Source organism: Somniosus microcephalus, chromosome 25, assembly GCF_052327205.1.
Source record: "Somniosus microcephalus isolate GS21.2 chromosome 25, FLI_Smic_1.0, whole genome shotgun sequence".
In the NCBI taxonomy this organism is placed as follows: Eukaryota; Metazoa; Chordata; class Chondrichthyes; order Squaliformes; family Somniosidae; genus Somniosus; species Somniosus microcephalus.
In genome coordinates, this window is record NC_141011.1 from 44,176,579 (window position 1) to 44,189,863 (window position 13,285).

A 13,285-nucleotide genomic window follows, 5' to 3' on the forward strand; every position below is an offset into this window, starting at 1 on the left:
ATTAATTACAGATTAAACAGTATAAGGGTTCAGACCATCAATGAACAGCTTGCCACCTTAGGGGCAGTAATGAATCGGCGTCCACCCTAGTGTGAGCTGGAATAGTTTCAAAAAGGGCTCTGACTTTGTCTCTGATAACTCTGGCAGAAAGGTGTTTGATTGATGTGTTCTCCCAGGGTAGGTAATTAGAGAAAGCCACGAGGCGCTTCCTCTGCAAACATTACACACAATTACAGTGGTACTACAATGTACTTTTCATCAAGTTCAGTCCGAAGCAAAGTCAAGTCAATATTGTCCTGGATGTGTCAGCTTCTCCTAACGTGCTGATGCTTCTAGAAGTGAAATACCCACCCTGTCCCAGTGACGATTTGCAGCTTAATCCTGAATCGGTGAGGTTAAAGGCTGCAGTTAAGTAAGGGAGGATCAAAGAAGGGATAACGGCTGAATAATGTGGGGCTCACTGTTACATTGGGGTAGATTTTCCTGAAGCTGTCAGGAAGGAGGCGGGACTACAACTTTCGGGTTTTAGTCCCGCCTACATCGACGTCCGGCAAATCCGCGCGATTTTCCCTTGATTGACCTTGTTGAGCCCGCCCAGCGGGCTCAGCAGGCCAATTAAGGGCCACCCGGCAACAGGTGACGTCACAGACTGAAATTTCATCTATCAAGAGGTCTTGGCGGATGAAATATCAGTGTTTCACAGCTGTTTGAAGCTGTCAAACACTGACAGTCTGACTTCTAACCTGAGTCCTTCTACACAGACTCAGTTAGAACTGTCACCGGCAATGAAAGCTGAAGGCTGTCACTTTTGACAGATTGCAGCCATTTTGCTTTCGGTGCCGGCTGAGTGATGGACTCCTGAAACCTAGAAAAAGGCTGTTACGGTAAGTACAGGTAATTTAAACTTCTTTACACACTTTAGACACACCAAACACACTTACCTTTGCACTTATGCACCCATCACTCACCTGAACACCGACATCGCGACCCATCCAAGTCCTTCAACCCGACGGCCCGACTGCTCTAACCTGGCGTGGTTTGGAGCCGTCGGGAATCCCATACGACACCCCTCAAAATAGGGATTAGGCTAAAAACTGCCTGTTAACTACCTGTTAACAGGCAGTTAATTGGCACTAATCCCTTCCCGCCTCGGGTCGGCGGGTCCCAGTGCGGGGCGGGTACCCGCCTCCTGTGAAACTTACGCGGAGGCGGGTTTTGGGCGGGATGGTGTCGGGATCCCCGATTTCGGGATTTTCCCCCCCCACACGCCTGAAACCCCGCCTGACGGCTCCAGGAAAATCTACCCCATTGTTAATACGTCCATTATTCTTGCTCCCTAGACATATAGGGGTTGAGAAGATGCTCGAGCAGTTGAACAAATCACCAGAACACTGAAATGTATTATCTTTGAACACAATCCACAGTGTTTCCTTTACATTGTTTTTATTGAGAGTTATGTTAAGGGCAAGGCCTATATTGCAGGACACACAAAGAGCAGAAGAGAAGATGAGATAAATCAAGCAGTGGTTAAGTGACATGAAACTTGGGGATTTTAAAAGTCTGATGATTGTGGGAGCAAGGAAGACTGAAGGAGGTTAAGGAGTTCCTCAGTTTTGGGATACTGGCAGAAGAATGGGTTAGAATAGGAAGTAGTGTAATGAGGCATTATTTTAATACAATGAGGATCCAGGGAGTCACATCAGACCACACATTTGGAACTTACAAGGAACAAGAGAGGAAAGTTTAGAAGAGCAGCATCAACAAAATAAAGAGAAATGTTTCTAATGTAAAGGGAAAGGAAAGTCTAGGGAAGTACTTCTTGTTCAAAGAAAATCTTACCCTTCACTGTTTTTTAAATTGTGAATTTTGTTACCCACATGGAGGCCCTCAAGTCATGTCTCTCTCTTTATGTTAGACCACTGCAGTGAGATCAATGTCGCCTTCTATTCCAGAGCTGTTCTATTGGAACAGCAGCGGCCACAATTTCAGATCTGCCCGAGAGTCTTGGGGGCTTCAGTAACCTTCTCTATTGGGTGGCAAAGCAGCATTTGCAGTCAACAGCTCTTGCAGGGTATCACAGCTCTGAATTAAGGGTCTCCATGCCAGGAATCAAATTGATAACATTTTTTAAAAAGCGTCGATCAAAATTCTCCTGAGGTTAATATTTTCTTTTAGAAAAAGGGCGAGTGCTTTCAATAAAAAATACTGCCCCTAGATTGTCCTTCCCCGTGAAGGATTTTTTCCCCGTTTAACCTCTATTGTATGGGTGTTTTTCAGCCAAGCATTGAAATCACAGATGTTCGCGTTCCTTCGTTTGATAATACTCATGAAAAAGTTGCCGTCTGCATAAAATTGAATTTCTCCGATTTATTCTTTGCTTATATTAGCAAAGGGGAGAAAATATCCTCCCACTGGCTTTAACCTACAGGCATCAGCTGCTCAATTCTGGCAGCAGTAATGACAGATAACCAAAATAGCAATCTGTTGGTCAGATCAGCAATGTAAGATACCATCCAACAAGCCCATGGAAACTAGTCTGGGTGATTTTTCCATGCTTCTGTGAAGAAATAAAGAAACAGCCTGATTCAGGAGGTGGCAGGGGTGTATGTCTCTTTCAAGCTGAGGGAACTAATTCTCTGGAGACAGAAAAGCCAAGATCTGTGTCATCAGTATATTGTGGAACTAGCAACAGGTTGCTTGGACTTCAAGGTACATCTGCTGGCGCTGTTTGAAATTCATTGAGGCACTTGATGTCAACGTTCATCTAAACAATATGTAAAAGCTGCCATGTAACTCCTGGGACACCATCACTCTGATTAACGCATTCACGACCGATAATCTCACCTGCAGATCCACTAACTTGAAAAACTGGTCACAAAAGCTCATATCAAGAGCAGTTTAATTCTTCCATCCTAATAAAGCAGTATTTTCCTCATCATTGTACATATACACAATCATGATCGTGGTGATATTGCTGCACCTTGTGTGACTGTGTTTGCTTCTGCACTTCAGTCACCTTGGTATAGTTCCGAGGTAATTCCCTTTTGCGATTTACTCCCTCTGGGGGAGGAATTGCTCTGCGCACTGGTTACTAAAGGTTAAATTTTCCAAGGCTCTGCTCTCCAGTGCTTGACGGAAACACATTATCAGACAATTAAGCACGGAGGTGAGCGTGCCCGACTTGCAGCTGACCTCCGTGCCTGATTCTCCGATCTGCATTCCCAGCAAGTGAAACTGCACACCAGAAGCAGAGTCTCCTAACATTACTGCTATATGTAGCAACATTTAAAAAAAACCTAGGCATGATTTTGCTACACAATGAAGCCAGAGAAATCCTCTGTTGCTGGCTACACTGCTAGACAAAGTGCTGATGCAATGGAAATCCTACAAGCTAAAGCCATGCCCAATGCAAGATGATATAATCAGATTTCTGGTAGAATCCCTTCGGTTGTCCACACATGTACAGAAGAAACCGTCGTATCTTCGACATTCTCCCCTTAATGATCAGTGCTTAATGAGAATTTGTCAAAGTAACAGATGGAGCAGTACAGTACCTCCTTGAACGAACTTGTGGAGGGCACAGTCGGATGGTCCCACAAGGTGAATCAGACTAGATTGGCTGTATCCTATGGTATATGGCTCTGCAATAGAAGAAAGTAAGAGAATAATATTCTGTCATCGTTACTGGAACAGAAACACACTCTCCAAGCAGTTCGAACAAAAATGGACAAATTGGTCAATCTCAAGGTGACCCCTTTATAATCAATATCTGCTTTCCAGTGCGTCAATCAAAGGCATTCGGCAGCGGCGTAGTATCATAATGCACTGAAAAATAGAATCAACAGCAACAACTTGCATTTATATAGCACCTTTAAAGTAGTAAAACGTGCTTCGCAGGAGCGTTATCAGACAAAAATTGGCAAAATCATAGATATTTCAGCACAGGGGGAGACGAGTTAGCCCGTCATATCTGCACCAGTGCCAGCTCCACACTGGAGCTATCTCATCCCATTTCTCCGATCTAGCCCCATGTTCTTTAATAACTTTCTTGAAGTGTTTATTTAATTATCACTTAAATCATGTGATTGACTCAGCTTCAATAGTCACTTGTAGTTAGAACATTCCATATTCCTTTAGCATAAAAATATTTCTTTAAACTACCCCTTTGTGCACCCAGTACTAATCCTAAATTTATGCTCTTGTTACTGATTCACTGACCATAAACTTTCCATATTTATCCTTCCCCATGATTCTGTATCCTTTTATAATGGAATGCCTGAAACACCAGTGTAAATAGAGAAATCTGTTCCTGCAACCTCAAATTCCTGACATTTAGGGGATGATTTTCAAATTCGCCGCCCAGGTGGAAATCTGACAGAACGGATCGGATCGCCCGCCCGTTGTACAACTTGTCTTGATGTTTATCCTATTAAAATTAATTGGATGAAAATCAGGGAAGATTCTGTTCTACAACAACGGACAATCCATTCCACGAGGTTACTGACCAGGCGGCGAGATTGAAAAGTACGCCCTCACCATGTTCTGTTTCTCTAACATCTCTACTTTAAATTTGCATCAAAACAAATGGCTGAGTGAGTAAATGCACTGACTAGTGAGATACTGCGCAGGATTTTCATTGGGCCGTGGAGGGGGGATTGGAGGCGTGTGGGGGGTTAAAAACTCGAAATCGGGGGGGGCGCGAACCCATCCCGCCCCCAACCCACCTCCATGCCAGTTTCAAAGGAGGCGGGTACCCGACCTGTGCTGGGAGCCGCCTCCCCGAGGCGGGAAAGGGATTAGTGCCAATTAACTGCCTGTTAACAGGTAGTTGACAGGCAGTTTTTAGCCTAATTCCTATTTTTATTCCTGAAGTGTGGGATTCCCGACGGCTCCAAACCACGCCAAGTTAGCGAGGCGGACCGTCGGGCTGAAGGGCTTGGAGGGTTCCAGATGTCCGTTGTTCAGGTGAGTGATGGGTGCATGAGTGCAGAGGTAAGTGTGTTTGGTGTGTGTAAAGTGTTTAAAGAAGTTTCACTTACCTTTTCTTACCTTTACAGCCTTCCTTCCTTCAGGTCTCGGGAGTCCCTCATCTCACTGACACAGAAAGCAGAATGGCCGTGAGCTGTCAAAAGTTGCAGCATTCAGCTTTCTGTTCTGAAGAGATCTCTAAATCAGTCTGAGAGGAAGGAATTAAAGGAGTACAGATTGTCAGTGTTTGACAGCTTCAAAGAGCTGTCAGACGCTGATATTTCATCTGTCAAAAGCTCTTGACAGATGAAATGTCAATCTGTGACGTCACCTGTTGCCGGGTGGCCCTTAATTGGCCCGCTGGGCGGGCTCAACAAGGTCAATCAAGTGAAAATCGCGTGGGTTGGCCACAACTCGATGGAGGCAGGACGACAACCCCAAAAGTTGTAGTCCCGCCTCCTACACGCCTCCAGTATCAAAATCCAGCCGACTGAGTCCAGAGACCACAGAGCTCCCAGGTTCAATTCCCCGTCGGTGCTGTGCTGGTTGACGTCAGCCAGAATGGTACGATGGCTCCGCAGATCACGGCTGGAGATGGTGTAAATCAACCTTGGTTCTTGCTCCTGGAAACTATTGTGCTCAGCCCGACTGTAAGGTGTACACGTGCAGAAGTCAGATGAGGACATCATCTAGCTCAATTATAATATCCACAATTGAAGAGCCTGGCATTACCCGCTATCCAGGCTCAGGATATGAAGCTTGGCCAATTGAGCAAGGTACCAGATGGCTACCAGTATCTGTGAAACCATGTCTCATCCAGAATCAGTGTCTTCAGGGGAGAATGAAATATGGCAAAAATAATTCACTTCCTGCCCTGTGGAACTGCAAATTTAGACAGTTAGCTGTCTGGGACAGTGCATTTTTGAAAATTCCAAAATTAATGAATTGCCGATAAAGCCATTGTGCTCAAATGTGGTTTGTCCATGAAACACCCAAAGGAAACAGCAAAAAAGTCATTTCACTTCAACCAACTGGACTAAAGATCTTTATTTCATCTGCTTTGTCCATGGATCACACAACGTCATCAGACATATTGTACTACAGTACATAGATTTTAATGATCTGGTATATCAAGATGCTTGTTGTGTTTAGCAAAAGGCACTTGATGTTTTGTATCAGAGCTGAATTATATAAGTCATGGGAAAAGGCTCAGCTACATAAGGCAGTGAATAGCTGAGCCATACAAACCTCAAAGATCCCAGGTTCAATGCCCAGACTGTGCTGAGTTTATTGATCTCAGGAAGGACAGCAGTATGGGTGCTACAATTAGCCTTAATGCCCAAGCTTGGAGGAGAAAAATATCCTGAGCCGAGATAGTGCTCCTGATAGCTGTCCTGCAACTTCTGCTAACCAAATTCAGAGTGAAGCTTCTTCTGCTTTTCCCCAAGAACACACCTTAACCCCAACCTGAAAGAGGCACTCCCAACTGCACTAGTTCGATACTTCCATTCCACCATATTTGCCACTCTTATGGGCTTTGTATGTGAGATTGCCAATTTGTGTTGTGCTGTAGGGTGGTTTGTTTTGGAAACTAGATCAACATTGGCCAAACTATTCATTGCACACAACATTACAGATTACAGAGAAAATCAGACTTTCTGGATTGAAACCCAAGTCCCAGAGGTGAAAGAGCACAAGTAAGGAATGAGAAAAGGCCATTCAACACATCAAACTCATTCCAGACCATATACAATCCATTCCATCATGGACTCAGCCCCACCCATTTAACTTATAAGAAAAAGTTCTGTATAAATACTCTCTGATGCTTACAACTTCAACTCTAATCTCCTGTCCTCCACAGACAACTCACCTAATATACTACTAAAACTACAACTTGCACTTAACAGCATCTTTAACATAGAAAAACACCTCAAACTGCTTCACAGCGACATAATCAATAAAATGGATGCCAAGCCAAAGGAGGGATTTGGAGGAGTGACCAAAAGCTTATCAAAGCTAGGGCGGTCTGAATGATCTGAACAATGGAAAAGGGGCATTGGAGGAGGATGGTGTGGTCAACTGTCTCAATTGCTGCAGAGAGGTCATAGAAGACAAGGACGAGGATCATGGTCACAGTCAATGTTCCCCCCTAAGGTGCGCTACCGTGTACCAATCACGAGGTCCCGTGCAGGCCGCTCACCAGCTCCTGCTGCTGGAAGAGATACAGCGCATGTGCAGCCACGCAGCAGATTTAAAGGGACTAGGCACAAAAAATAAAAATTAGAGGGAACATTGATCAAAGTCAACGTTCCTGCTAAGCTGCACAACCACGCGGCGATCTGGAGATCCCGCGCAGGCCGCTCACCGGCTTTTACATGGGCAACAATTTGAATGGGCCTCGCAGCCAGTTAAAGGGACCGAGCACGAAAAAAAAAATTAGAGGGAACATTCGTCACAGTCACAGAAAATCTCATTTGTGACTTGAGTTAGGGCTGTTTTTGTGCAGTAGCAGAAACCTGATTGGAGAATTCAAACAGGGAGTTGAGGGGAAAATGGTCACAGATTTGGGAGGTGACAACCCGTTCAAGAACTTTGTAGAGGTGAAGGGTGTTTTTTGGGAGGATGGGCGGGATTGATGGCTGTTTTGAAAGGGAGGGGGAACCATTCACAATGTCAGCTAGCATGGAAGTCAGAAAGGGAAGTTGGGTAGTCAGCAGTTTAGTGGGAATAGGGTGGGTCTCATGGAGAAGATGAGCTCAGACAGGGCATCAAGGGAGATGGGAAAAAACTAGAGACATGGGGCAGGGGAGATTTGGGCTTGGTGAGCAAGGGATGGGAGAGACTGGGGGGGAGAAGGCAGTGGAGGGAGCTGAGGCAGCATTCAGTCCATCAGTTACTCTTCTTTCAGTTGCTGTTTCTGGAAGTCCATAATAGTCTTAGACTGAGGGCAGGGGAAGGATCATGTGAATATGGTAAAACAGGGTTAGTCGTGGCATATTACTTAACCTACGCCCTTTTTTATTTTTTGCCTTGTTCATTACTCACATTTCCATTTGTCCAGTGGCCCATTTCCTGCTAACTTAAGTTTTTTTAAGAAACAATTATCTAACATTTTCTGAGGGAAAATGGAACGCAGCTCATGTACAGATAGTTTGAGAAAAAATGGGCTGTAAATAAATACGCATTCCTACAATTTTGTTTTGAATCATTTTCATTGCCCTCCCTTATCACTCGCTGTCAATCAGCACCCTTCCTACCAGGTTCTGCCACAGTACAAGTTGAGAGCACATTGAGATTTAAAATGCTAATGCTGTTAACTATCAATCTCCTTTATGAGAAAATCAAATTTAAATTTCTGTCTAAGCCTAATGTTTCTTTTAATAGGTTTTAAGTGAAATTATATTATCTCTTAAATTAACTGCAATAGCTCTAAACTCCTGGGCCTAGTCCCAAATTACGTTAGAGTCCAGATGCTTAAAAGCCAAGACAGAAAGAGATGAATTAATTCAGGGCATCATAAAAGAGTATAGTTTGTTCCTTGTAATAGAGGGCACCCACAGTGAAGTCACCTGCAAATAAGTGATCGAGGTCCCAATGGTTACAAAATTATCTCAAAGAATTTTCATATGAGGAGCCAACGACTGAGTCTATTCAAAATAATATTTATGGTAAGATTGCAGCGAACTCCTTCAGCTTCAGTCACTCTAACTAGAACCAGAACCCAAGTCTGTCAATATTTGTTGCTAGATGCTACAACAAGGATAGCCAAACTTACTGGCTTCATGGACCACTCATGTGCAATCACAGAGTTCTGCGGGCCAAATATAAACAAATAAATAAACAAATACATGTGTGTGGGCCTGGCAGATTGGAACCGAAGCTCTCTAATTGGTGGATTTTGATCCTAAATCTGCCAATGAGAGAGCAATCCTTTCCAAACCACCATGCCTACCGATTTCAAAACAAAATGGATGGCGGAATGAGTAGAGTTTAAGCCAGCAATCATGCAAATGTGAACTGTGTCATCAGGGACTGGAGCTTCGTGGGGTAGATAACCAGAGTTCCAGTCTGTGTGCCGCAGTTTGGAAACCCCAGTGCAAAATGACTTGGGAGCTTTCCATCATCTGAGCTATGTTTTGGTCAAAATGGGGAGGGGCCATGGAGCTTTACCGTGACCGCATTCAGGTTAGGTCAGGTGAAGGGCAAAAAGAAAACAAAATGAGGAAATTAAGATAAGGAAAAAATATATAAAAGCAGAAAACCCCTTCCAGGAATGTGGTCTACAAACCATGGTGTCTCAAGACTAGAGAACACTTCAGCGTACAGTGGCAATCACACTCAAAGGCCATAAGGATAGCTGACGAGTGTTATAAGGTGCCTGTAAGAATATATTATAAGAGTAACATTCTAACATAAGAAATCATTGTTAGTCATATAGTACAGGATCTCTCATGCTGTGACAAAGCTCTGCAATTCACAGACAAACAGATAAAACAAAACAATCCGTTTTCCAACCGTTTAAGTTACAAGGGAAAAACAATTGGACACAAGGCATGTTGTAAAAGGGCTTTGTGCCCACTATGTTAACTTGGGAATTGCAAATATGCACCATACCCCACTGCACATCAATATCTGGAGCCCATCATTTTCTGCCCAGTAGCCTGCCCAAATTTAGCAATTAAATGGGGAACTGTGGATTCAAACCCATACCCTATAGCTCCATGGAGAAACCTATTAGTGTGCCAAACCACCACATTGTCCTTGGAACCAGCCATAAGTTATTACTCCCATTTAAACTATGGATTTACAGTTTATAAAGCTGCAGTATTCCAATGCCCTTTTTCCTTCCCCCAAGTATTAATTCCTCTACATTCTGCCCACTTGTCTTGGTCTCCGAGACTATGCACTCACTGTGGGCAAGAGGGTGAATGGGTGACCATGTTCCAGATTCTGCCAATTGCATTCTGAGCCAGCTACTAAGGAGTGCGGAAGAGCCACCTGAAGATAACTCTCCAAGTTTTACATTGCCTAACCACTACTTCTTTATCCTACTCCTTTCAATCATGGTGATGCCCCTTACGTGGTCTTGGCCCTTCACCTAGGTTTCTCGAGAAGAATTGCCCCTGTCCCTAAGGGAAAGCAAACAGTCTCTGACATGAATCAGTCGTTCATGAAAGAAAGGCTTATGAAATAATACTGAGCAGCCTGCGGGTGGCGCTGTCCAGGGAGAATATAAATATTCGGGCACGGGCCCAGCTTGCGCAGGAAATTCTTAACAGGAACTAGTGAAGGACACAACTAAACCTCCATGTTGTAAAACAGTTGATTAAAGCTTTGTTTAACGCTTAGACCAAGTGCCTGGTAGTTTTCTTACGTCAGTCTCCACTCAATGCCGTGTCTGATCTCAGTTGGATGGGTAAAATGAAACCCACGTCCTGCCACCCTGTGGTGACATTCATCAGTGCTATAACTTCCGGGCTGAATAACACCAGAATGTTTTCTTACTTTAACACAGAATTCTGTACAACAATATCAGATCATCAGACAGGACATCAAATTTCATATGTAGTATTCTGAACTCCTTCTTATGCTTTTCCAAGAAAAATAACAGGTACTTTTATGTAGTCTCTCAGACAGAATGTGCAGCAGTATTCACCTACACGTTTGCTCCAGGACCTTGAACCTTGTGATGTAAAATGTACCTTTAGCTGCGCTTGTACAAGGACGGTTCAAAGAACCGGTAACAGTAGAATGAGGCAGAGCTTACCTTTAGATTGTCGGTCTGTCAGGGAAAGTAATAACAAAAAGGAAAAAAGTAAACGAAGGTTAATGTAGTTCAAGGAAAATGGATCCTTTATGTGGTACAATCTTAACTGGTTAGAAGTTAAACATACTTCACTCCCATGAATTAAACATTCATTCTATTTTGTTCTAATTCAAGTTAGCTGTAAACTATGGCAGAAAGTTCTATAACATGCGTGTCCTATTGTGCTCCAGTGGACTGCAGATACAAAAGGAATAAGAAATAAGAGGCTAGAAACTACCAGTAATAATGAATGAAATTTAAGGTGTTCACATGACATTCTTCTGCTATTTCAACCATGGGTTAGAATCATAGAATTATAGAATGGTTACAGCACAGAAGGAGGCCATTCGGCCTGTCGAGCCCATGCCGGCTCTCTGCAAGAGCACTTCAGCTAGTCCCACTCTCCCGCCCTTTCCCCGTAGCCCTGCAATTTTTTTTCCTTCAGGTATTCATTCAACTCCCTTTTGAAAGCCGTGATTGCATCTGCCTCCACCACCCTTTCAGGTAGTGCATGCCAGATCCTAACCACTCGCTATGTAAAAAAGTTTTTCCTCATGTCGCCTTTGGTTCTTCTGCCAATCACCTTAAATCTGTGCCCTCTGGTTCTTGACCCTTCCGCCAATGGGAACAGTTTCTCTCTATCTACACTGTTTAGACCCCTCGTGATTTTGAACACCTCTATCAAATCTCCTCTCAACCTTCTCTGCTCTAAGGAGAACAACCCCAGCTTCTCTAGTCCATCAACGTAACTGAAGTCTCTCATCCCTGGAATCATTCTTGTAGATCTTTTCTGCACCCTCTCTAAGGCCTTCACATCCTTCCTAAAGTGTGGTGCCCAGAATTGGACACAATACTCCAGTTGAGGCCGAACCAGTGTGTTATAAAGGTTCATCATAACATAGAAACATAGAAGATAGGAGCAGGAGTAGGCCATTCGGCCCCTCGAGCCCGCTCCGCCATTTAATGAGATCATGGCTGATCATCCAAATTCAGTACCCTGTCCCTGCTTTCTCCCCATATCCCTTGATCCCTTTAGCCTTAAGAAATATATCCAACTCCTTCTTGAATATATTTAATGAATCGGCCACAACTGCCCTGTGTGGCAGAGAATGCCACAGGTTCACCACTCTCTAGGTGAAGAAATTCCTCCTCATCTTAGTCCTAAATGGCTTACCCCTTATCTTTAGACTGTGACCCCTGGTTCTGGACTCCCCCGCCATCGGGAACATCCTTCCTGCATCTAGTCTGTCTAGTCCTGTTAGAATTTTAAAAGTTTCAATGAGATCCCCTCTCATTCTTCTAAACTCTAGCGAATATAAGTCTAATCGATCCAATCTCTCCTCATACATGATTCCTGCCATCCCAGGTATCAGTTTGGTGAATCTTCGCTGCACTCTCTCCATGGCAAGAACATCCTTCCTCAGATAAGGCGACCAAAACTGCACACAATACTCAAGGTGTGGTCTCACCAAGGCCCTGTACAACTGCAGCAAGACATCCTTGCTCCTGTACTCGAATCCTCTCGCTATGAAGGCATAACTTCCTTGCTTTTGTATTCTATGCCTCTATTTATGAAGCGCAGGATTCCATATGCTTTTTTAACCACTTTCTCAACCTGCCCTGCCACCTTCAACAATTTGTGTACATATACCCGCAGGTCTCTCTGTTCATGCACCCCCTTTAGGATTGTACCCTTTAGTTTATATTGTCTCTCCTCGTTCTTCCTACCAATATGCATCATTTCGCACTTTTCTGCATTAAATTTCATCTGCCACGTGTCTGCCCATTTCACCAGCCTGTCTATGTCTTCTTGAAGTCTATCACTATCCTCCTCACTGTTCACTATACTTCCAAGTTTTGTGTCATCTGTAAATTTTGAAATTGTGCCCTGTACACCCAAGTCCAAGTCATTAATATATCAAGAAAAGCAGTGGTCCTAGTACTGACCCCTGGGGAACGCCACTGTATAACTTCCTCCAGTCTGAAAAACAACCATTCACCACCACACTCTGTTTCCTGTCACTTAGCCAATTTCATATCCATGCTGCCACTGTCCCTTTTATTCCATGGGCTTCAACTTTCTGACACTTTATCAAACACCTTTTGGAAGTCCATGTATAGCACGTCAATCACATTGCCCTCATCAACCCTCTCTGTTACCTCATCAAAAAACTCGATCAAGTTAGTTAAACACGATTCGCCTTTAACAAATCCGTGCTGGCTTTCCTTAATTAATCCACACTTGTCCACGTGACTGTTAACTTTGTCCCTGATTATCGTTTCTAAAAGCTTTCCCACTACCGAGATTAAACTGACTGGCCTGTAGTTGCTGGGTTTATCTTTACACCCTTTTTTGAACAAGGGTGTAACATTTGCAATTCTCCAGTCCTCTGGCTCCACCCCCGTATTTAAGGAGGTTGAGGGTTAAGGCTTCTGTTAAAACAGCAGACAGCGAAAATACACAGAAGTTACAACACGGAAACAGGTCATTTGGCCCAACCAATCCACGTT

The 13,285-nt window shown here is 43.8% G+C and overlaps 1 protein-coding gene across 3 annotated transcripts in view; it reads right to left on the minus strand.

The window, feature by feature from the left end:
* acot7 (acyl-CoA thioesterase 7) overlaps positions 1-13,285 on the minus strand; it is a 288,558-nt gene that overhangs the window by 143,414 nt on the left and 131,859 nt on the right. For 2 of the 3 annotated variants that reach the window (XM_085967290.1, XM_085967293.1), the window contains exons 6-7: positions 10,736-10,750; positions 3,555-3,641 (exon numbers count right to left, since the gene is read on the minus strand). In XM_085967290.1, the coding sequence (XP_085823416.1) occupies positions 3,555-3,641; positions 10,736-10,750 (102 nt within the window). The remainder of the gene's footprint in view (positions 1-3,554; positions 3,642-10,735; positions 10,751-13,285) is intronic. The other variant, XM_085967292.1, reaches the window with a different exon arrangement.